Genomic DNA, 22,322 nt, shown 5'->3' on the forward strand with positions numbered 1-22,322 from the left:
TACGTTTAGAAGATCAAATTTTAAAAAACACTTTAAAAATTACTTAGAAAAGTTAGATGCCTTCAAGTCACCAGGGCCTGATGACATGCATCCTAGAATACTCAAGGAGCTGATAGAGGAGGTATCTGAGCCATTAGCTATCATCTTTGGAAAATCATGTGATTCAGGAGAGATCCCAAAAGACTAGAAAAGGGCTAATATAGTGCCCATTTATAAAAAGGGAAATAAGAACAACACAGGAAACTACAGACCAGTCAGTTTAACTTCTGTGCCAGGAAAGATAATGGAGCAAGTAATTAAGGAATTCTTCTGCAAATATCTGGAAGAAAATAAGGTGATAGGTAACAACCAGCATGGATTTGTAAAGAACAAATCATGTCAAACCAATCTGATAGCTTTCTTTGATAGGATAACAAGTCTTGTGGATAATGGAGAAGCGGTGGATGTGGTATACCTAGACTTTAGTAAGGCATTGGACGTGGTCTCACATGACCTTATCAATAAATTAGGTAAACTCAACTTAGATAGAGCTACTATAAAGTAGGTGCATAACTGGCTGGATAACTTGTTCTCTGGGAGTAGTTATTAATGGTTCACAGTCATGCTGGAAGGGCATAGTGAGTGGGGTTCCGCAGGGATCTATTTTGGGACTGGTTCTGTTTAATATCTTCATCAACTATTTAGATGATGGCATAGACAGTACGCTTATTAAGTTTGCAGATGATACCAAGCTAGGAGGGGTTGAAACTGCTCTGGAGAATAGGGTCATAATTCAAAATGATCTGGACAAATTTGAGGAATGGTCTGAGGTAAATAGAATGAAGTTTAATAAGGACAAATGCAAAGTATTCCACTTATGAAGGAACAATCCATTTCACACATACAGAATGGGAAGCCTATGCGCATGTGGATTGCATCTCAAAACTGTTCTATCTGCAGTCTTCCTAACTGCCAGGAGCACAATTTTAACTGGTCATCTGAAAATCAAGCTCTTTCCCCCTCCCTCACTTGAGAATGACAGCAACAGCGAATCTGGAAGTGGATGTTTTGGACCCATTTGGAGGTTGGATTCCTGGGTGCTGTGCCATCCCTTCAGAGCTCAAGTGTTTCAGTGTCTACACTGCTCTGCAAGGGGGATGGTTACCCCAACTCTGTACTTTGTCTGGGGGGACCAGAGGATCTGGCCTACCAGGACAGGGTGGTGGGAAGCCCAAGAGAGCAAGAAGGTGAGTGTCAGTGATAAACAGCGATAAGCATGATAAACACACCGGGGAACAATCGCAAGGGGGCTTCTGAGACCGCATCACAATAATCTTTAAACAAAGATTAATCTTTAATTTCTGGAGACTCCAGGATTATCCTGGAGAATTGGTAACACTAATCTGGACATGCAAATGTAATGTAATTACTGGAGGTGGGTATATGCTGACATAACATAAATCAACTTAATTTTGCAGTACAGACTTGCCTTTTGGCTCCTAAACGTCTTAAGTCACTTTGGAAAAGGAGAGCTGAAGAAATGTGATGATGGCCAGCAGTTTAACTATTATAAACTGTCAGTGTCAAATACAGAAATGAGTGTGGTAACTTTCAAATGAAGTTTCTTAATTAAAATTGATATGGGCCCCAAACTGGTGGATTCTGAATCTGCATACAAATTTGGAAACTTGGTTCACCTCCATTCATTTATATGTCACTGTGTAAGTTAAGTTGCACAAGGCGATTTTCCTTGTACAGTATTAACTGGGATCCTTAAGCAATGCAAGCCAGTTCCCAAAAGGGATCATTAAGTCATTTGTAATTCCAAGAGACTGAAATAAATATTTCATATTTGATTCATGGTCCATAAATATTTACACAGTGAGATTTCTCCATGTACTACAAGACCACAAGCGGTTCACATTTTTATCAAGGATGACTAATAAAAACTTACAATTCCCTACCCCAAGGTTACTAATACTCAAGACTTATTCACTACTCAGCCAACCAAGTCAATCAAATTATGCAATGAGAAGAACAGCCAGTTTCTAAGTAGTGTAATCTGAATAATTAATAAATGGCCGCACCCTGGCTGTAGAATGTCCAATATGCAGGGAAGTAACCAACAAGACACTTTTAATAAGTCTTGTGAAATCTCTTCAGGGTACCATTTAAAACTCCAGCAAGGTGTCTCTAGGTCTGTAAAACCAGAGTCACTAACAGTACAACTAGTAGATAACAACCAACAAAGGGACTGAGATTAGGGCTGGCGGTGGGAGATGGCAGCAGTATAATCCTTTCTAACAACATACGGCGCAGTATCAGCTTATGAGACAGAGTGAGATCAAGGGATGAGTATTGCTGAGGTCAAACTGAAAGGCGAGTCCCTGGGTTGCTTAGACTCATGATAGAATATGCAGTAAAGAGCAACAGACCAGTCACGCTGAAGTCAGTTAAAATCCCTCACGTGTGCTTGTAGCTGGGAATATGTACAGGTAGCATTTTTACAGCCCATCTAACCTTGGAGGTTTATAATAATGCTAAATAAAGATTATCACTATCAATTGAATAAAAGACAAAATTAGTACTTCATTTTTTTAATGGTCTGGTTTCCTGAATTCATCAAGGTGACAGTGTTGGTGTAAGTAATTCAACTACCAGTTCATGTTATCTTACAGTTTTGCAGCTGTGGTGTATTGCATGTGCTATCCTAAATAAGCAGAACTTTCACATCAGCCTCTAGGAGGGTTTTATATATCATATCTTAATAATAGTCACTCTGAGCAAAGAGATGTGAGAATGATAGATAGGTTTATAGCAAGAGAAACATTGTCACCATGATCCTTAATGAAGATTATTTCAATTTACCTTTCCCGTAAGAGAATGAGTTTGCGTGACTATAGAACCACACAAAACAGCTGTCCAGATACATAAACAGGGTCTCATAAATTCTGCAATTTTGCAGGAACAGAATTTGACATTGTAGAACTCCTCCTTTCCACTATAGGAATCCTGTTTCTTGAGGCTAGATACAACTCCTGCCTATATATTTCTCCATCTAAGCCCTGCAGATTACAACTTTCATTCCCCATCTCCCAGTGAGATAATACAATGGTCAATCCAGAAGATGAATTTTTTAAGAAATCTTTATGTAACTGTGACAATCAGGGTCCAAACACCGCATGTGGTAAACAGAGGGTTAGGACCACAGCTAAATGTATGCAGTATTATTGCTCTATAAAAGTGAATCGAGTAAGATATATGAAAACTGGTAACACACTGGTCATGAGTATCACCGTGCGTTGTGTGTAGGAATTGTGTGCTGGAAATATGTTCTTAGCATATTTTTTGGAGGCAGCAGAGTGCCAGCCCTAGGCAAAAGAATATGAATTCACCTCTCTGCCTGGTTTTATTACAAGAAGAGAACAATGAAGGTACATTTACATCTAAGATAAACAAAGCAATCAAGCTAACAAATGAAGGAGGGAACAGGCTGGTGAGCATAGCAGCAGGACACAGAGTCTGAACTCTCAAAATATCTTTCTGGTCGATGAGACAAAGAAAATGGACTTCAGGAAATATGAGAGGAGCAAAAGGACATTCTAGCTGTCCATCACTTAGGAAATAAAGGGGACAGTACTGATCCTGTGAACACTGGCTCTTCCTACTGGAAGAGCTGTAAGGCTTTTAGCTTGATGTAAATAAGAAAATACAGACTGCATCTTGTTAAAGTTAAATCTTGGCCACTATAAAGTGTGTTTAATTTTGTTTTGTTTGTAACTATTTTCAGTCTCTTTTTCTTTTCTTTAATTTCATTTAAATCTATGTTCTTAAACAATAATCTTATCTTAGTTTTACAATACACCATCTCAGTGCTGTTAAACAGAAGTAAAGACTAAGTCCTTAACTAACCTATCAGGCTGATGTGTGTATTCTCTCTTTGCAGGCAGTAAACGTAATACTTTCTGGACCTATCCACTGATGGGGGCTGAACACTGCCCAGAAATCTCTCTGGGGAACTCCAGAGCTTCAGTTCTTTGATTGTAACCTACAAGGCCAGGTTAAGACTAGCAGAGACTTGAGGAGTTTGCTGGTGAGTTGACCAGACTGGTGTGGCAGGAAGGAGACATAGGAGTTTAAGCTCCAGCAAAGTTCTTCCTTGCTGAGGCCGAGAGGTAATACTGTGGCTTACTGTTCTAATATTTTGATGAGCGTGTTCCATATACAAATTTGCAGACCTACTGCCTACTCCACAGAAGTCAATGGGAGCCCACACACAGACTTCAGTCACCTTTGCAGAAGGACTACTGTCAAAGTCTCTATGTACAGAATATAGCTGAGGGTGCACACTGAACCTTTCTTCCAATTTCCCTTTTTCTACTTACCAGCCAGAGCCACAGAATGTAAATTTGATCCGACAGTGTCTATATCCCTTTAATAATCTGAAGAAAACAAATAAAACCTAAAAGGCCCTGTAGAAATGCAAAGTGGCACTTTGTTTTATATCTAAGGCAAATTATTCAAAAGAAAACATGTGGGAGATATATTTGAAAGCATTACAAAATATTAAGAGATCTCAAGAGTGAACAGCACTCAGAAACCTTTTCCAACCATTAACTAATCTGAAGACTTCTTTGTAACAATATCACTAACCTGATTCACAATTGCAGAGTCAGCACAACAACAAGTGTCTCAAATTGAAAGCGCACTACTCTATCTACCAACTAATATCTAACCCAGTTTATAATAAATAGCCATAAAATAATAATAAAATAGCCATAAAAATTAAAAGATGTTTTGTCTATACAGGCAGTCCCCGGGTTACGTACAAGATAGGGACTGTAGGTTTGTTCTTAAGTTGAATTTGTATGTAAGTCGGAACTGGTACATATTGTAGGGAAAACTCTAGCCAAACATTTCTCCAGAGCTCAGTTTTATTCTCCCACACCTCACTTCCCTCAGTCCTTTATTCTCAAGCTGAGGTGTCTGCTGAGAAAAGGCGCTCCGTGTCTCCCTGGTCTGCTGCGGGGGGCACTAGCTTCACGTCTCCCTGGTCTGCTGGGGGGAAGCAGCTAGTGCGGGGTTGCCTCACCCCGTTTGTAAGTAGGGATCCGATGTAAGTCGGATCCATGTAACCCGGGGACTGCCTGTAAATGAACAAATAAAAGTGCTGCCCTCAGGTCTGGTTGTCTAGCCTGTTTTGATTGTCAACTTTTTATTTATAGACTACTTGTGTATACAGGGGTAGCAAGAAGAGATTTTGACTTCTTGATACTACTGTAATGCAGCTGAATCTACATATTTGAGAGAATTTGTCTGTCTGTCGGTTCAAGAATTCCTCTAAAGGATAAGATCTAGGAGCTCTTGTCACTTTACTGAATTTGAGGGAAGCAGCCAGATCACTGCTGCACCCACAGGTGGGGGAGTTGGCCCCAGAAATGGTATAAAAGGGGACCATGTGAGGTGTTGAATAGAAGCTCACTGTCTGCTAATCCTGTGTACGTTGTTCATGTGATTGTATAATGCCTGTGTATGAAATTATAAGCATGTACTTTGTATGGATACTTGAATATTTCCCTGCGTGTGGTTGAGCACTGGGCAGAGCCCAGCCTATGGACATGCTAATTAGCGAGGCCCTGTGGGACAATTGCACTCAATGGGCCAAGGACACACCTAAAGAATGAGGGCTGACATCTGAGGGCTGCCAGCAGGGAACACAGGGATAGGCCACTGGCCAGGTGACCTATTGCAGCCAAGAAGAGACCAGGAAGGATGTATAAAGAGGCCATGTGGTCGACGCCATCTTGGTCTTCAGCTCAGCACTTCATCCCAGAGGCAGCAATGCAGGGATCGAAGAGCCAGAAAGACCTGTGGACCCATCCTGATTCTAGGATGCTCAACAAAGACTTTTAAACCAGCAACTGTGACATCTCTGCTAGAGCCTGCATCGAGAACTGGGAGATTCGATGCATGTAATGTACTATTCTTTAACAACCTTACTCTCATGCTTTTCTTTATTGTAATAATAAACCTTTAGATGTTAGATGCTAAAGGATTGGCTCAGCGTGATTTGTGGGTAAGGTCCAAAGGGTAAATTGACCAGAGATCTGTGGCTGGTTTCTTGGGACCGGACAGAACTTGTTCGGGGTAGGTGGGATTGGGTGCTAGGACCCCCCACCTGTGTATGAGGCCCGGGGCCATCGGGGCACAGATATTGCTGGGGTGCCGGAGGGGTTTTGCTCGTGAGGCTTCAGGCAGGCTGCTGAAGCGCTCTGTGTGACTGGTCTGTGGCCTGTTTGGAGAGGTCAGCAATCTGGGGGCTGAAAGGAGCCCCGGATTTGAGCAATTCGCCCTCAGCTGTGCCCAGACACAGCCTGGTCCGTCACAGCTCTAAATTCCATATACAGCTTCCTCTTATCATAGCTTAAATAATGTAAGGGTTTGGTTTTCCCAGTAAAATGGGATGTGCCTGGAATGGGATTGCTTCTCATAAAACCAAACAGAATCACAGACAAGTGACAGGGGCTGGCTGGCGGGCATGCATGCCCCCTCCCGTCCTGGACAGACTCAGCCCCGAGCCTCCTACCCCTGAGATGACTTTTAAGGAAGAGGAGAGAGGAGGAGGAAGTCCCCCTCCCCCCTGCCTGATTTATTTGGGGACATTACTGGCTGTTGCCCTGTGTCCAGGGCTGAGGGGAAAGTGCACAGTTTGCTGTATTCCTCACTCTGACGGGGCAGATGAACCTGGATCTGCCATAGTTGTGAAGAGCCATGCACCCCTCCCCCTCCTGTTCCCGTTGGAACTGCAGAGGCCATGGTGAGGCTCTTCTGAGATTGCCCTGGGAGAGAGGCCAGCCTGAATAATGAACCCCTCATCCCCATCCCCATCTCATAGCAATGATTTAAATGAACTACGTACATTTTCATTTTATTTTCCAAAAAACAAAAATGAACTGAGTTCAATATAGAAGCAACACCAGTGAAATCTTCTAGTACATAATATTTAGAGCAACGACAACAATCGCCTGAATTCACAGTTATGGCTGAAACCAGGGCCACTGCTAAAATATGCAAAAGTAACAAAAAAGGCTTAACTTAGCCCAGGGTACCACTCGTGTGCTTTTGCTCCTATGTCGGTCCCTAACTGAACTCTCCCAGTATATTCAGGGAGAACAACATGGCCGATTCCACGAACCTCAGGTGCAGTGACATAAAAAGAGGGTGTCAGGCAGTTCCTGAGCTAGAATGATCCTATATCATTTAAAACTTTTAACTACTATATTAATAAATTCTTTTTATAGCACCTTAAGTGCACACATGGAATAGGCAGTCAATGAATTGCAGCATGTGGGCATCATGAACTCCTGCAAATGAGAAAGCCCAACATAAACAGCACTGCAAGCCCAGGACAATAAATTGCACTTGCATTTTATGTTCCTCTTTACACATTGCTGACACGCTTTGTCCAGGATCACCTTGTGTGAGGTAATAAGGCAAGAAAAACCAACAATTTTTACAGGTCCCTCAGATTTTCATTTTGTTTCATTTCAATATTTCCCACAGACAAGTGTAATTTCAAATGACATCCTCATTTCATTTTTGGATGAATTTCCATATTTCAACAAGAAAATTGTTCAGTTGAAAAATTTCAGCTACCTCTGCAGATGAGAACAACATGGCAAAAACTCTTGTATTGGCATAATTAAACTACTGTTAATACCAGCTATTTATAGTAACATTTTTGCCTAATAAATCAAGTTAAAAACTAAGCTGTCTACTTATTATCACCAATTAAGTCATTACCAGTATCAATCACAGAGTGTTTATAAACCCATACTCAGTTTTATTTATGCTTTCTCTCCACTGGGAACAGGGATGTGAATGGGTAAACCTCACCCCTAACGGCTGCCTTGCAGGGGGATGTGTGGAAGTGGCAGCATGGGGGGCTACCGACTCCTAGCCCACGTGAGCTCGCAGGCAGGGGCGGCCTGTCCATATAGGCGAACTAGGTGGTCGCCTAGGGTGCCAAGTTAAATGGGGCACCAAATGGTGGCGCAATATCATTCAGGGGTTTGGAGGTGGGGGTGCTGATTGCATGGCTCGCCTAGGGCACCAGTTGCTGGCAGCTAGTCTAGGACCGCCCGTCTCAGGCTGGAGTCAGCAGGCTCACATAGGGCAGAAGCCCTCTCCCCACCCCCGCTTCCAACCAGCGTGAGCCTGCTAATGGCTGGGGGCCGGCAGCCCCTCTGCCGATTCTACCCAGTGCAAACTGTGAGCCGGCAACCTCCCACCACCACTTGAGTTTGCCTGCAGCACAGGAGCCACTCCAGCCGTGGCTGAGGGTAAGAGGAACTGCTGCAGCCCACAGGGCTGGAAACCCCTCTCTCTCTCCCCTTCCCCTGCCTGCCCCAGTTTAATCGGTTAAACTTAAATGTAACTGGTTAACTAATTAAACAGCATTATACATCCCTAACTGGGAGTCATAAAAAAGCAGTTCTGAAATATCCACATCTATGAGAAATCCAAAATGTCCTAAGGAACCCTTACTTTGATGGTCACCATGTACCACCTCTGATTAAAATATATATAATATGCACACAATTGCTATTCTAATTTTGATACTGATGTTATTCACCTTTTTCTTTTTTGAAGAAAAAAGCTATGCAATACCCAAAATGGGTTGGCAACATCAGCTTCATAAGCATGTTTTCATTATTTTCACCTCATTAACGATACTACTTTACACTGCTGCATGACTTTCCATCTGAGGATCTCCATGAGCCTTATAAACACTAATTAATTATGCTTCACAATACTCCTTTGAGATCCAGAAATGTTATCACTAGGATAGAGATTGGAAAACTGAGCCAAAGATAAGATTCTGTGGTGTAGCCAAAACCACAGAGATAACCTATGGTAGAACTGAGAGGACAACTCAGCCCCTATGCCCTAATCCCAAACCCACATGTTGATTTTAAATGAACAATATACCTACTGAAAGTCTGTCCTCTAAAGATCTGGAGTTTACAGGTACATACTTGCTCAATGTAATATTGTAGGTTGTCTTTTCTGCAACAGATTATCCTATGAAAGATACACATCTCTGCTTTCAAATAGAAGCAGTTGTGGTAAAACAAACTGACTCACTGGAGATGTGTTAGAGCTGTGTTTAAAAAGCAAAGACTTATTTCTTGGGAACAGTCACTTCCATTGGATAACTGAGCTCACTGACTACAAACATAACTTCAGGTTGTGCACTTGCTACCCCCCTCTGATGTCAGTTAATGAACCTGAAAAACACAAATTTTTCCAAATGTCCATCATGTCACACTGTGCTAGGTTAGGGCTCATTTGCTGAGATATACATGGTGTGACATGAACCAATGAAAAATAATGAACAAATCAAGTTTCTTTTCACTTTCACGACCTAGGATTTGAACAGCTAATACATAACCTGAATTTTATACATAGCCTGTCCAAAAAACCTATTCTACTGTGACCCCAGCAGTTTGTTGGCTGTTTTTCAAGCCGACAGACTTATACACTCAATACAGAAAATGATTAATTCTGGAGACATTCTACTGCTGTACAATGATCACTTTTCAGCCACTCCTCCATGACGGAGAGAAGGGAGACTCCTACTAGAGCTGATCAAATAAGATACAACCTATTTTGTGAAAACTCTCATCAGTAATGGCAATGAGTCATGCTCACTCGCTTCTGCAAGGATCAGACAACACAGTGTTCATAAGTATTCAGCCACTGAAGACTAGCGACAATGTTTGTGAATCTGGAAATTGGCATAAATTATAACACAAATGACTACTCATCCAAAAACTCAATCCCCACAAGAATTATTTATTTTCAGAAGTTTCACCAACTGATTTATGGAGCAGAAGCAAAACCACATGACTTAAATTACCAATCTGAAACTACAAATAGCATAATTACCGTCTGTAAACAACCAATATGCCAAAATGTGTTTGCCTGGACCATATTTGGTGAATATTAGCAAACAGATTAGAAAAAGTGGAATTCATTGCCAAGAGAAAATAAGTATTATTTGCCATGGATAATTTGACCTGCTCTATTTTCAGCGGTACATCTTAGCAATGGAGTGGTTCTCTTTACATCTACATCACAGTTTTTCCAGCGGTGGGCTCCGCCTCCCCCTTCTGGGGGTGTGAGGACCTGACATGACGTAGAACAATCCTGAATCTTTTCTGCTTTCCAAGGAGCAGGAGCTAGCATCCCCAGTGCCTCTCCACAGGCAGAAGCAGTGGCTGCAGCTGGCCCACAAGGGGAGACCCATAAGGGGGACTGGAGAGTAAGCCAACCCCCACTATGTCTGTTACCTCCATGCCCCCACCTGTCCCTGCACACATCCCAGACTCTGGGTCAGTGCCAACAGGCAGCAGCATAGGGAGCAAGGTCCAGACAGCAGCAGCAGAGTCGAGGAAGCAGCTAGAGCCAGTGAGCAAGAGCGTGCTGCCTGGTACGGGTCACAGAGAAAGAGGAGCTGCCTAAGGCTACTTGAGGGAACAGTAGGCTGGAAGAGTCAGAGCAAGGAAGCTGGAAGGAGTCAAGCAAAGGGGCTTGGAGACAAAGCTGGGGTAGGAGCACACATGGGATATGACCCTCCCAATAGGACAATAGGGAAAAAAGTTTGGGAACTTATCTACATATGCAAAGCTCCAATATTAGTTCCAAAGCTAAACCGCAATGTTTAATGTTTTTATATTAAATTAAATTAATAATCTTATTTAAGCATTTAGACCAAATAGTTCAAGAGTTCTCATAACAACATTTCCTTCTCTTCCAAACAAAACAATATAGTTAAAGGTGCTTGATGATCTTCCAAATCTGGCTAAGATTTTGTCAATCAGCCCCAAATAGTAGGCCATCTATCCTGAAAGAATGTGTAGGGGAGCAAAGCATCCACAAAAGGCCCATACATAAGCTAACACCAGATGAATCACCAAAAAGTCAAAACATCTCTCTGAAGAGCACAGAACACACTAAAAAGTCCACAGTACCAAACCCCTCCGGGGCTAAACTTGAGCAACTGAAAAACAAAAAACAGCAGGATTTGTACTTTCTCCTAATCTCTCTCATAAGAAGTACAATTATTTGAAGTGGTAATGGTATGTGTTTGTTTTTTTTTTTAATTTGAGCATTTCATATTGAGCCTCAAATATAAATATAAAGAAAGTGAAATTGAGGCTGTTGTCAGGTCACTGGGGATGCATCTACACCTGAGTCTCTATCTGTGGCGAGTGTGGGTACCAAGGTCTTTTTTAATGAGCTGGTGTTACCATTTGCTTTCAAGTTATGCCCACTACCAATTACTGTTTTACAGTCAGAACCTAGCACCAATTACTGTTCTGCACCTGGGCCTATTGCCCAATTAGTGTTTTGCGCTCTCAGCCCTGTTCATGACAAGTTCTGTGAGCAGGGGCCTGCCTCTTGTTCACAGCTTAGCTTTGCTTTATGTTAGCCATGTTTTGTCCATTTTTAGCTAGGCCTCAGACCAGGCTTGGGCTACACAGGCTTTTGTTTTAGGCCCTCATATTACTAGAGGCTAATCTTACCCTTGTAGAACAAAATAGAAGGAAAGCAGTGCCATGCATGTCATCTCTGCTTCAAGCTCATCCTTTAAAAAATAAACAGTAAAAACTCTATTGAAATTTGTGGGCTAGTCAGGAACCTTATTCACATTGGTGAGCACTCACTCAGGTAATCCCATCTCAATAGCGCTACAAAGAGAAATGAGTATGCACCATTATGAATAAAGGCTCCATACCTGAACCTAAATTTTAGCTGTGAGATAGGATGTAGAATTATTCTAATGTGTATTATATTTCTTTGTTATTTGTTTTCTCCTTCCATTCAGTTATAGTCCTCATAGCACATTACATGCAAAATTTGGAGAAACGTATCTTGAATATGGTCAATAACACAGTCAACACAACTCCCTTCACCTTAAGTACCCTGGTCTCACTAAAGGATGCTTGTGTGTTTTATGCAGATCTTTGCCTTAATAAGATTCAAACTATGAGGACAAGCAGGGCATTTAACCTCTTTTGCCCAGTTCAAGATGATGCAAACCAAACATTTAGTAAAAGAATTGTTTGCCAACAACAGATTATCTAGTAGAATAAGAACACTTTTTGCTAAAAATGGTTAAATCAATACTTTTGAAGTAAAGAATTTCAATTTTCTATTTTGCATAATGAAACAAATACAATATGCTTGTAAAGTAGGAAACTAATAAAGCATATTATGTTTATGTGATATTGTTAATAAAGCGATATTTTGAATGCACAAACAACCAGATTTGATGCTTCCTCAGCAGACAAAACTCTGTTGAAGTTAACATAAGTTTCACCAGCACCAGGATCACAGAATTAAGCATACTTTATGATAAATCAGAGTGTGGAAGATAAATGGTCTTTCATTAAATAAAAAGAGAAGCGGACTTACTACCTTTCTTTTTGGAGTCTTTCTTTGCGCTGGTTTTAACAGCCACAGGAAGTTCTGTCTCAGTTGACATCCTATTATATCCTTAGTCCTCTTCACACAGATCCAGTATCTCGGTCAGGCTCATTTAGAACAGCTCTCCAAGAGTATAACTTAGCCTTTCAGATACTATAACGCAGACAGCTCATCTCACTCACTCCTTTTGAGTGCTGCAAACAAACAAGCAAACAAAAACAGTAACAGTCATTTTCTAAGTGAAAAAGAGAAAAAAATTGTCAACGAAATCTAAAATGCTTTCAAGGAGAACAGCGGGAGATACGGAGAGAAGTCACAGATAACTAACAACATAACTTCTAGTTTTAAAATGTCATGTTTCCAAAATAAAAATGTATTACTTGAGTTTATAGATACTGAGTTTTGAGTTTTATCTTTTTCTGAGTGCCCTACCTACAGTCATGTTCTCTTGAGCATAAACAGAAAAATAAAATGTATGAGTCAGATTCGTATACCCTTACATATGTTGAGTAGCATCTTATTCCACTGGTAGAGTCTGTTGAAGACAATGAGATTTTTCAAATAAGATGCTAACCCATGTGTTTCTATGTTAAAAAAAACATGATAATTGTTACAACTCAGATAGCAATTTCCCCTTCAAAGCACTTTACAATCACTAGCTAATTATTGACTCTAATAATTCAAATGTGATAGTATTATCTCAAATGGGGCAAAGAGAGGATACAACCTGCTCTCAGTGAGGTGTGGTGTGCAATTCAACTGCCATAGGAACAATCCAGAGAATAATTCACAGCTCCTCTTCTGCTCCTCCATTGTTCTTGCGGAAGGAGTAAATTACTTCACCTCTTTTCATGAAGTCCCTTATTCATCAGGTGCACCTGACCACCTACTGTGAACTCAGTTTCCTCCCATCACCACTCTCTTAGCCCATTAGCTCTGCCATTCTCAACCTTTTTAACACTGATTCCACACTGCAAGAGAACTCCCCCCACTCACTTTTAGTCTTATAGAAAGAGGGGTGGTTGTGATCCTGCTGGAACTGTTCATCACAATCTCACACACACACTCCTTGAATGAGGACCCTGTATTAAACCACGCCGGTTCTCTGAAATGTGTACATATTATGGTATACAGTTGACAATGTGATTGGGTTGATCAGCAGGCTAGATCAATATCTTGGCAGTGACATGACTGAATGTACTTCCGGACAGACCTTAAGTTGGCGGAATTGAAGTGGGTCATAGACAACTAGGGTCCAAAGGTTGGGCAACATTTGCTAGCTAACTCAGTAAGGGTATGTCTACACTACCACCCTAGTTCGAACTAGGGCGGTAATGTAGGCAACCGGAGTTGCAAATGAAGCCCGGGATTTGAATTACCTGCGCGGCTACACGTGGCACGGAGTCCACACTAGCGGACATTTAAAAATGGCGGCGCCCGGCAAGATGCAAATGAAGCCCGGGAAATTCAAATCCCGGGCTTCATTTGCAATTCCGGTTGCCTACATTACCGCCCTAGTTTGAACTAGGGTGGTAGTGTAGACATACCCTCCATGTTTTCTGCAGGTTACTTAACAGCAACTGCTTGACTGCTCTCCCTAGCTGGAAAAGGGGAAATAGCAATTGTGACAATGTGGGAGCAGCAGCAACTGAGAAACTACTGGTTTCCCATAATTAATGGGGATCCTTAGGGGTCCATTTTGGACTGGTTTTGCATGGAAAAATCAAAGATGACTAAAAAGGGCTATATGCACAGAAGGGAAAAATATTACCATAAACCAAAACACATTTCCACCCATAGTACCTTAGTAAAGGTAATAAAGTATGTTCTCAAAATACACTGAAGATTCCACATGAATCTTCTATATAACTTTTCTTTCTAACAAGCCTTAAAATCCTGTTTGTGTCGACATAAAAAGGTGAATAAATGGGCTATGTGCCACCTTTACTCAGGTTGAATAGTACCTTACTTTGTCAATGATCCAATTTTCTTCAGTGGCACTACTAATGAATTAAGGAACGATTAAGCTGGAATAAAGTTGACATAACCTGGCCCTGAAATGGGACTGACAATTCAGTAATTTGCGATTTCATTTTTGGAGATGGGGCTAGCGTTCCACGGTATTGAACAAATACGTAGTGAGACAACCCTTGCTCTGACAAACCGATAGCCTGAGTAGGTAAGATAAACACAGGCTGGCAGACAGTAAGAACTATTGTGCTACGCTACAGATGGGGAACTGAGGCACAGAGAGATAAGCACAGAGGAAGTCAAGGCCACACAAGAAGTCTTTTGCAAAGCCAAGATTTGAATTCAGTTTCTTTCCTGTCTCTCAGACCAGGTCTACAGTACAGGAGAAATTCAACTTAAGATATACAACAAGAATACTGTAGGGGGAGTTGACGTACCTTGAATCTAATTTCTGCCATGGTCCCACTACAGGAGATCAATGAGAGACTTCCCTTACTCCTCACTACCCTGGTACCAGGGTAGACAGAGATGTCATCAGTGTTTGATTTAGCTGGTCTTTACTAATCCACTAAATCGAGCCTTGGAAGATTGATCTCCACGGCTAAGTACAGACAAGGCCTCAATGATAAGACAGTCCTTCGAGTAGGTCAATACTGCAATCAGACACCTGTGCCTGGCCAGTACCAGCTGACACGAGTTCACAAGGCTCAGGCAAGGGGCTGTTTAATTGTGATATACACATTCAGCCTCAGGCTAGACTGGGATGGGCATTAATTTTTGCAGGAGGGTAACTTCACCAATTTTGGTAGTGGTCACAGATTGGCTCCACCCCTGGAAAGGGCAGGGCCTAGGGAGGAAGGTCCGGGACCTCTGGCTGAAGAGACAGCTCCCTCTAGATGCCGCGCTCCCACTGCCCCACACCAGCGGGGGGAGAAAACTTTGCGCGCTCCCCCACCCATAGGCTAATCGGGGTTTGGGGATGGGGAAGAGTGCAAAGTCTCTCACCTCTCCCCACCCCTACCCTGCCAGGGGTGCCTAGAGGGAACCGCCAGACGTTTTTAACAGCTGGCGGCTTCCTCTAGGACTCTAGGCACCGCACGCCCCTGGCGAGAGGAGGGAGCTACTAGTCTCTTTGAACAGAGAACAACTAAGTGCACTCCCTGGCTTGTAGGTCTTGATTGGCCCAGGGGCAGGAGCACAGCAGGGCGGGCCTGAGGGGCAGGACACGGCACGGCTGTATCTTGCCCACCCCTGGGCAAGACCCTGGGATCCCAGAGCCAGACTGTAGTGTAAGCATGCCTTCCTCTCTAAATAGAACTTTCCTTTCTCCCATTCTTCCACAAGGCTTTATAAAGGACACACATATTTGGAATTTCTGTATTGCACTGCCTGGTAAAAAGAAAACAGAGCAACTGTTGAGAAACATAAAAGAATACAGATTTATTTTTAAGTGTTATGTTTACTCCTCTACTTATGCAAACAACCCTCCCCCCCACACATACATTCTATTGGAAAAGTTCCTGCAAAAGGTAGTCCAGAAGGTTGGTGGGGGACACAAAACAATGCAAAGAAGGAAAGGCAGTTAGCTGCTGAGGCATGAAGAATGCCAAGATCCATTTGGAATCCTGGCTCCTCATACAAGAGATTTCCCGTGGAATGTCTGCTCCCTCTCCCAGGCCTTCCTCCTACAACACAGATCACCAACCAGTCGATCGGGATCTACTGATAGATCCTGGAGCCTCTGACAGGTGATCCTGACTGGTTTGGCCGGGAGGTTATCAGGCTCAGCACTTTAGCTGCACCCCCCAGACTGCTGTGCATCTCCTGCCCTTTGCCTTGGAGCAGTCCCCTCAAGAGCCTGCAAAACCCTCTTCTCAGCCTGGGAGGGAAGAAGGGTGGGGGGGGGGGAAGGAGCAGGGGCAGGGCCTCGTAGAAGGGTCACGAAGGAGGTGGGGCCAGGGTATTTATATTTGAGGTAGATCTTGGATTACACTTAATTTCAAAAAGTGATCTTGTGCTTAAAAAGGTTGGAGACCACTACCATAGAATATCTGCTCCCACCGCACTCCTCATCAGGTACCATATCCCCTTATCCACATGGCCACCTCAGTCACTATGCTCCCTGCACTGCTGGTGGACTAAAGCTCAGAGGGACAGCAGCGAACATCAGTGATTTGTGGCCTGGAGAATGGCTGGTGATTTCTGCGAAGAGCGAGCACTCCATAGCACCACCTCCCCTTTCTGGTTGGTCTCTTTCTCAGGTTGTCACCACACAAAAAGGCTGCCTATGGTTAGCTGGCAAAGGGTTCCATTCCCTGAACCTGGTTTCTTTCTTATGAGCTCCTTGAAGACATTTCTTCATGAATGGTGTGTTTTTGTTCCCCTGCACACAGCAGAGAGGCGCATCTAGTCCACAGAGTTCTGGAGAACACTGTGCAAACAAACTCATCGTTATTAAGAAATTCAGTTCTTTACAATTTAGGAGATTAAAGCTCTTCAAAACTTGGAATAAATTTGACAGTTTAAATTACTTTTCACGGCAAAGGCTCTGAAGCCACTTGCACTTTAAATCCAAGCGCTTTTAACATTTTGAAATGCTTCAATAACATTACATTCGACGCACTATCTGAAGTGATTTAATATTCTTGAAGTGTGTCAGGGTTTTTTTTTTCTTTAATGAGCTCTTCAAATCTGTTCGTGAATTATATAACATGCAAGGATAGCTGTTCAAAGTCAACCGAACTGATTTAAAAATATAAAGTTCATTGCTCCTCCCCTAGAAACTCTGAATGAGTAAGTAAAACATGCAAACAAAAAAGAATCGCTACACAGTGGTGATGGCTGTTAAAACAACATCCTTAGATAACTTTGAACCCCAAAGGGACTTTAATTTCCCTGTTTTAGTTAAGGAAAAGAAAAAAAAAAAGATTAAATAAGTGATCATTTGCTTGGATAAGAGGGCATTCTTGGAATAGAATTTTTCATCCATTACATTCCACTAATCAAGCAGAGGGGACATTGTTCTTGTTTATTATTGTGACATTATTTTCTTAAAATTTTCAGCTTAACAGCACTTATTTTAAGTGATAAGAATAATGAAACCTATTGTTAGAGTGCCTGTTTTTTCTCCTCAGGATTTGGGTTTATATATTTTACCATGAAGTTAAAAGAACATAATACATCCTGAAAGATGCACTAAGAACTACTTTACTGGATAAACGACAAAAGATGAATACCTAACAGACCTCAAAGCAAAGAAAACTTTATGGAAGGCCAAAAAGAACCCACATTGTTAGAATTAAGCAAGCTTTGATACCATAAAAAGCCATGCTAATGAACTATAGACATCTTATCTATTTTAGGTGGAATAACCTAAACGATACTGCTTGGACTGCAGTAAAATAAGCTACAGTAGTACCTCAGTGGCATAAACTCTAGACTTACAAACTGACCAGTCAACACCACACCTGATTTGGAACCTGAAATATGAAATCAGGCAGCAGCAAAGACAAGTAAATAAATACATACATACATAAAGTACTGTGTTAAATGTGAAATAAAATAAAATAAAATAAAGAGAAAACAGCATTTTCCTTCTGCATAGTAAAGTTTCAAAGCTGCATTAAGTCAGTGTTCAGTTGCAAATTTTTGAAAGCACCATCACAACGTTTTGTTCAGAGTTACGGACATTTCAAAGTTTCGAGCAACCTCTATTATTGAGATGTCCGTAACTCGAAAGCTTAACAGTATGGGTACGTCTGCACAGCCTCCTTACTTCGAAAAAAGCTACATAATTTGCACTGTGCAAATTGCATAGCTTATTCTGAGGTAATTTTGAAATAAAATGCTATTCAGAAACATTCCTTAACCCTCATGCAATGAGGTTTACAGGGACATTGGAATTCCGAGGCCATTATATTTCGATACAGCAGGCTTGCTCTTAAGACACAGAATAACTATTTCAAAATAGCTCTGCAGTGTAGACTATATGACCACTTCTTACCAGAACTTTCATGGAGAAAAGGTGTGTATCTCACGAAGCCATCCTACTAAGCAGTATTTTAAATAAACAAACATCTATTTTTTGAAAGGTTTACATATTAATTTACTTAAAATTCTAATCAGGCCACATCCTCTTGCTTTGATACACACTCAAAATAAAACAATCAATGTCTGTGTAAAAACAAACTGATGCACCTAAATATCTGTAAATTCCAAACTAAACTATAGGGGCAAAATGAGTTCATTACACTAATGTCTCCTCCTCACTCAAACTGTAGGTTTTTGTGTAAAGCTGTGTTAGTAAACTTCATACACGGTCCATATTTCAGCTGTTTATTATCCAGATCAGAATGGCAGTCAAGCTGTTCTTCGCAGCAACAGCTTTTATTGTCTCCTCCAATCTAGGTCACTGTTAATAAATACCATAGGCTTCCAACTGTGGGAAGTACTGCAGCGTGTGTTTCATCAACGAGACGCTATTTCCTATAAGCCACTCTTACACTGCTCTTCCTTTGTATATTAAAGACATGCAATTTTGTTAGCCTCATTTTTTTTTTCAATCCCATGGTCTCTTACATTTATTACAACTATCACCTTCCTGCTTGTGCCTCACCACTGCCTCAGTTATTATGATGTGTCATGCATGCTTCTGATTTTGCTAAAGGAGAGTCATGTGTCTTCACTTTAACAAAATACTAACAATTATTATTCCCTCATTAAGTGACTGCAACAGTACTACAATCAACGAATTTTGAAATTAATTAGCTTCTAATTCTGAGAGAAGTACTGAGCCTGTATCCTGTATTGTTCTTACAACAGCATAAATACCTAAAGTCTTAATGAAGGAATTTTTTGAACTCTACTGTTAACAGAGTAGCAGAAGTTGCATATTTTCTAACTGTAAAATTGATGAAATGCATCATCCTTTGTTTTCTTCCTGCACTTAGAAAAATCAAAATGATCTCCTTTAAATTTTTTTTTTCACCTGCAAACTACTGGACTCAGTGCAGAAATTAGTAGGTGATTTCTTCGGCCTGTGTTCTGCAAGTGGTCAGACAAGATAATCAGAATAGTCTTCTCTGGATCTAAAGTATATGACTATTGTGCAAGGATTCACAATTCCATTTCCACATCTGCACAAAAGCTGTTTCCTGCCTATCTATTAGAAGGCCCCTCCCCACAAAATCCTTTGAAAGGGTTTGTAACTAAGGTGGGCATCACTCAGACCTTCTGTTTCTCTCCATACGCAAAACAGTGTGTAGCTTCCTCATAGCTTCTTCAGGGGAGGAAGCCCAGTTTCCCTCCTTGCTTTACCAAATACAGGCAGTCCCCGACTTACGCGGATCTGACTTATGTCGGATCTGCACTTACGAACGGGGCTTTCTCGCCCCAGAGGTCGAGGTGGCGGATTGCTACCTGCGAGTTCCGGGGCGAGAAAGCCCCGTTCGTACGCTGCTCCGGTGCCCCTGGTCTGCTGGAGACCGTCTCCAGCAGACCAGGGGCACCGGGCGGGTTCCCGCGCTTCTGAGGCTTTGCCAGAGCAAAGCCTCAGAAGCGCAGGGAACCGCCGCTGGTGCCGCTTCAGTCCCGGTGCCTGTGGTCTGCTGGGGACCGTCCCCAGCAGACCACAGGCACCAGGACTGAAGCGGCAGCCGCGGTGGGGTCCCGCGCCTCTGAGACTTTGCCAGAGCAAAGCCTCAGAGGCGCGGCACCCCGCTGCAGCTCTGCTCCTCGTGTCACTGGTCTGCTGGGGGGGGGGGGGCGCAGCTAGTGTGCCCCCCTCCCCCCAGCAGACCAGGCTTTTGTTTTGGACCCTGGGGCAGAGCAGATGGGGTGCTGCTGGGTTGGTCCAGTAGCACCGAGGAGCGGCGCTACTGGAGCAACCCAGCAGCACCCCAACTGCTCTGCCCCAGGCGTCCCCAAGTCAGCTTCTGCTGAAACTGACCAGCGCTGACTACAGGAAGCCCGAGGCAGAGTTGCTCTGCCCCGGGCTTCCTAGAATCAGCTGCTGATCAGTTTCAGCAACAGCTGACTTGGGGACGCCTGGGGTTCTTAAGTTGATTCTGTATGTAAGTCAGAACTGGCGGTCAGTTTCAGCAGCGGCTGAATCTGGACGCCAGTTCCGACTTACATACAGATTCAACTTAAGAACAAACCTACAGTCCCTATCTTGTACGTAACCCGGGGACTGCCTGTACCCAAACTACTGTCTTAAGCCTCTGCTTTGCTTCCCAATCAGTTTCCTTCTCAAAGGTGCCCCATTTGGTCCTCCACAAGGTAATGCCATACAACCAGTTCTAGTGGTCTTAAATGAAGTGTGGTTGGAGACTGATAAAAGGCGGGGGGGGGGGGGGAGGGAGATAGGAGAAAAAGCCTTGCTAGACAAGCACAGATCTTACTCTATTAAAGCATGGAACCACTATGAAAACTCATGCAAATTTGATGGTTGCCAGAGCCACAATTTGTGGAGCAAATGGCACATGCTCTTCATTCTTCCAAAACCCCTTCATACTGCCCTAAAGCTCTTTTCTGACAGAGAGTCCTGTAGAGTCCCTTAGCAGTTGTTAACCAGAAGATGATGCATTGAATTCCACCCAGCCCACTTCTGAAGATGGTTTGCCAGTTTTATGAGGAGTAGATGCATGTAAAAAGCACTAATCTTGTAGAAGATGTACTCCAGAGGCCCAGAAGTGGAAATTTAGGGCCTCATCCCAGTCCCCCTAAAGTCAATGGAAATCTTACCATTAACTTTAACCAAGCGCATCAATAAGAAGACCTAGAAAAGAAGGAAGACTTGGAAAGGCAAGAGCTTTTGATTCAGACAGAGGGTGGTAGAAACATGGCAGTGATGACAAAAGGAGGCAATGAGATGATGGAAGGAAAAGATGACAAAGGAAGAAAAAAGGACTGAATATGGAGAGGCCTGCATTCGGGATACAAATGTTGTAAATATGATATAAAAAAAGCAAAGACGGCATAAAACTTTGGCTTGTCTGCAAAAGAGAATGACGAAGGTTGAACTGCAGCACATAACTAGCCTCTTTCTCCAGTTTTGTCATTTGCCTAATTCTAGACAGCGATGCTGCTGCTATAGTATTTCAGTATTGAAAGAATTTTACTTAAACATTATTTCTTTATTGATGCTTAAAAGATATAGCACACACAATTAAAGGGAAACTTGTAATGTGATGTTACAACCGGAAATCCGATAAACAATTTGTTCCCTTCACAAGAAAAACACACAAAAATCAAAGTCTTAGGAAAAGGGTGGGGAACTTTTTTGTGGGCAGGGGCCACTGACCGACAGAAAAATCAGTCAGGCAGAGGTGAGTGGGAGCTAGAATGTCAGCGCAGGCTCCCCAGTGTTGAGGGGAATGAGCCCTGAGCCTAGGAGGCTGGATCCAGGCAAGCCAGGGACCACATCTGGCCCCTGAGCCTTGGGTTCTCCACCCCGTCTTAGGAAGTCAAAGGTATACTTTGAACAGAAAACGCTCCTGTAACTTGTTGCACCTTACCTCATCTGATTTCCTCCCTCACTTTTCTGATACACTGTGGCAACCTAGGACACCCTTTATTTAGTGTTATTATTTATTGATTTGTTTTTCTTATTTCAGTGGTTATTTTTCTTCTAACATTTTTAAAATGCTTTCTATGCTCCATCCCCAAAATGTTCTGCCCCATCCTCTGATCTAAAGAGAATACATTTGTATTATGCTGTCATTACCAAGTCTGTGATAAGACATAATTATCTTTCACAGATGGATCATTCTTACTTAGCCTTCCAATATCACAGAATTACTTTCTTAGCAATCAGGAGTCATTAAAAATAATCCAATTCACTTATTCTCTTGAGATTCTAAATATTCTATACACAC

At 42.3% G+C, this 22,322-nt stretch overlaps 1 protein-coding gene across 17 annotated transcripts in view; it reads right to left on the reverse strand.

Moving 5' to 3' along the window:
* DAB1 (DAB adaptor protein 1) overlaps positions 1–22,322 on the reverse strand; it is a 772,627-nt gene that overhangs the window by 196,877 nt on the left and 553,428 nt on the right. For all 17 annotated transcript variants that reach the window (XM_014578749.4, XM_075936060.2, XM_075936067.2 and 14 more), the window contains one exon: positions 12,466–12,668. In XM_014578749.4, the coding sequence (XP_014434235.3) occupies positions 12,466–12,532 (67 nt within the window). In that variant the 5' untranslated portion in view covers positions 12,533–12,668. The remainder of the gene's footprint in view (positions 1–12,465; positions 12,669–22,322) is intronic.

Source organism: Pelodiscus sinensis, chromosome 9 (genome assembly GCF_052426305.1).
Source record: "Pelodiscus sinensis isolate ZL-2025 chromosome 9, ASM5242630v1, whole genome shotgun sequence".
Taxonomy (NCBI): domain Eukaryota; kingdom Metazoa; phylum Chordata; order Testudines; family Trionychidae; genus Pelodiscus; species Pelodiscus sinensis.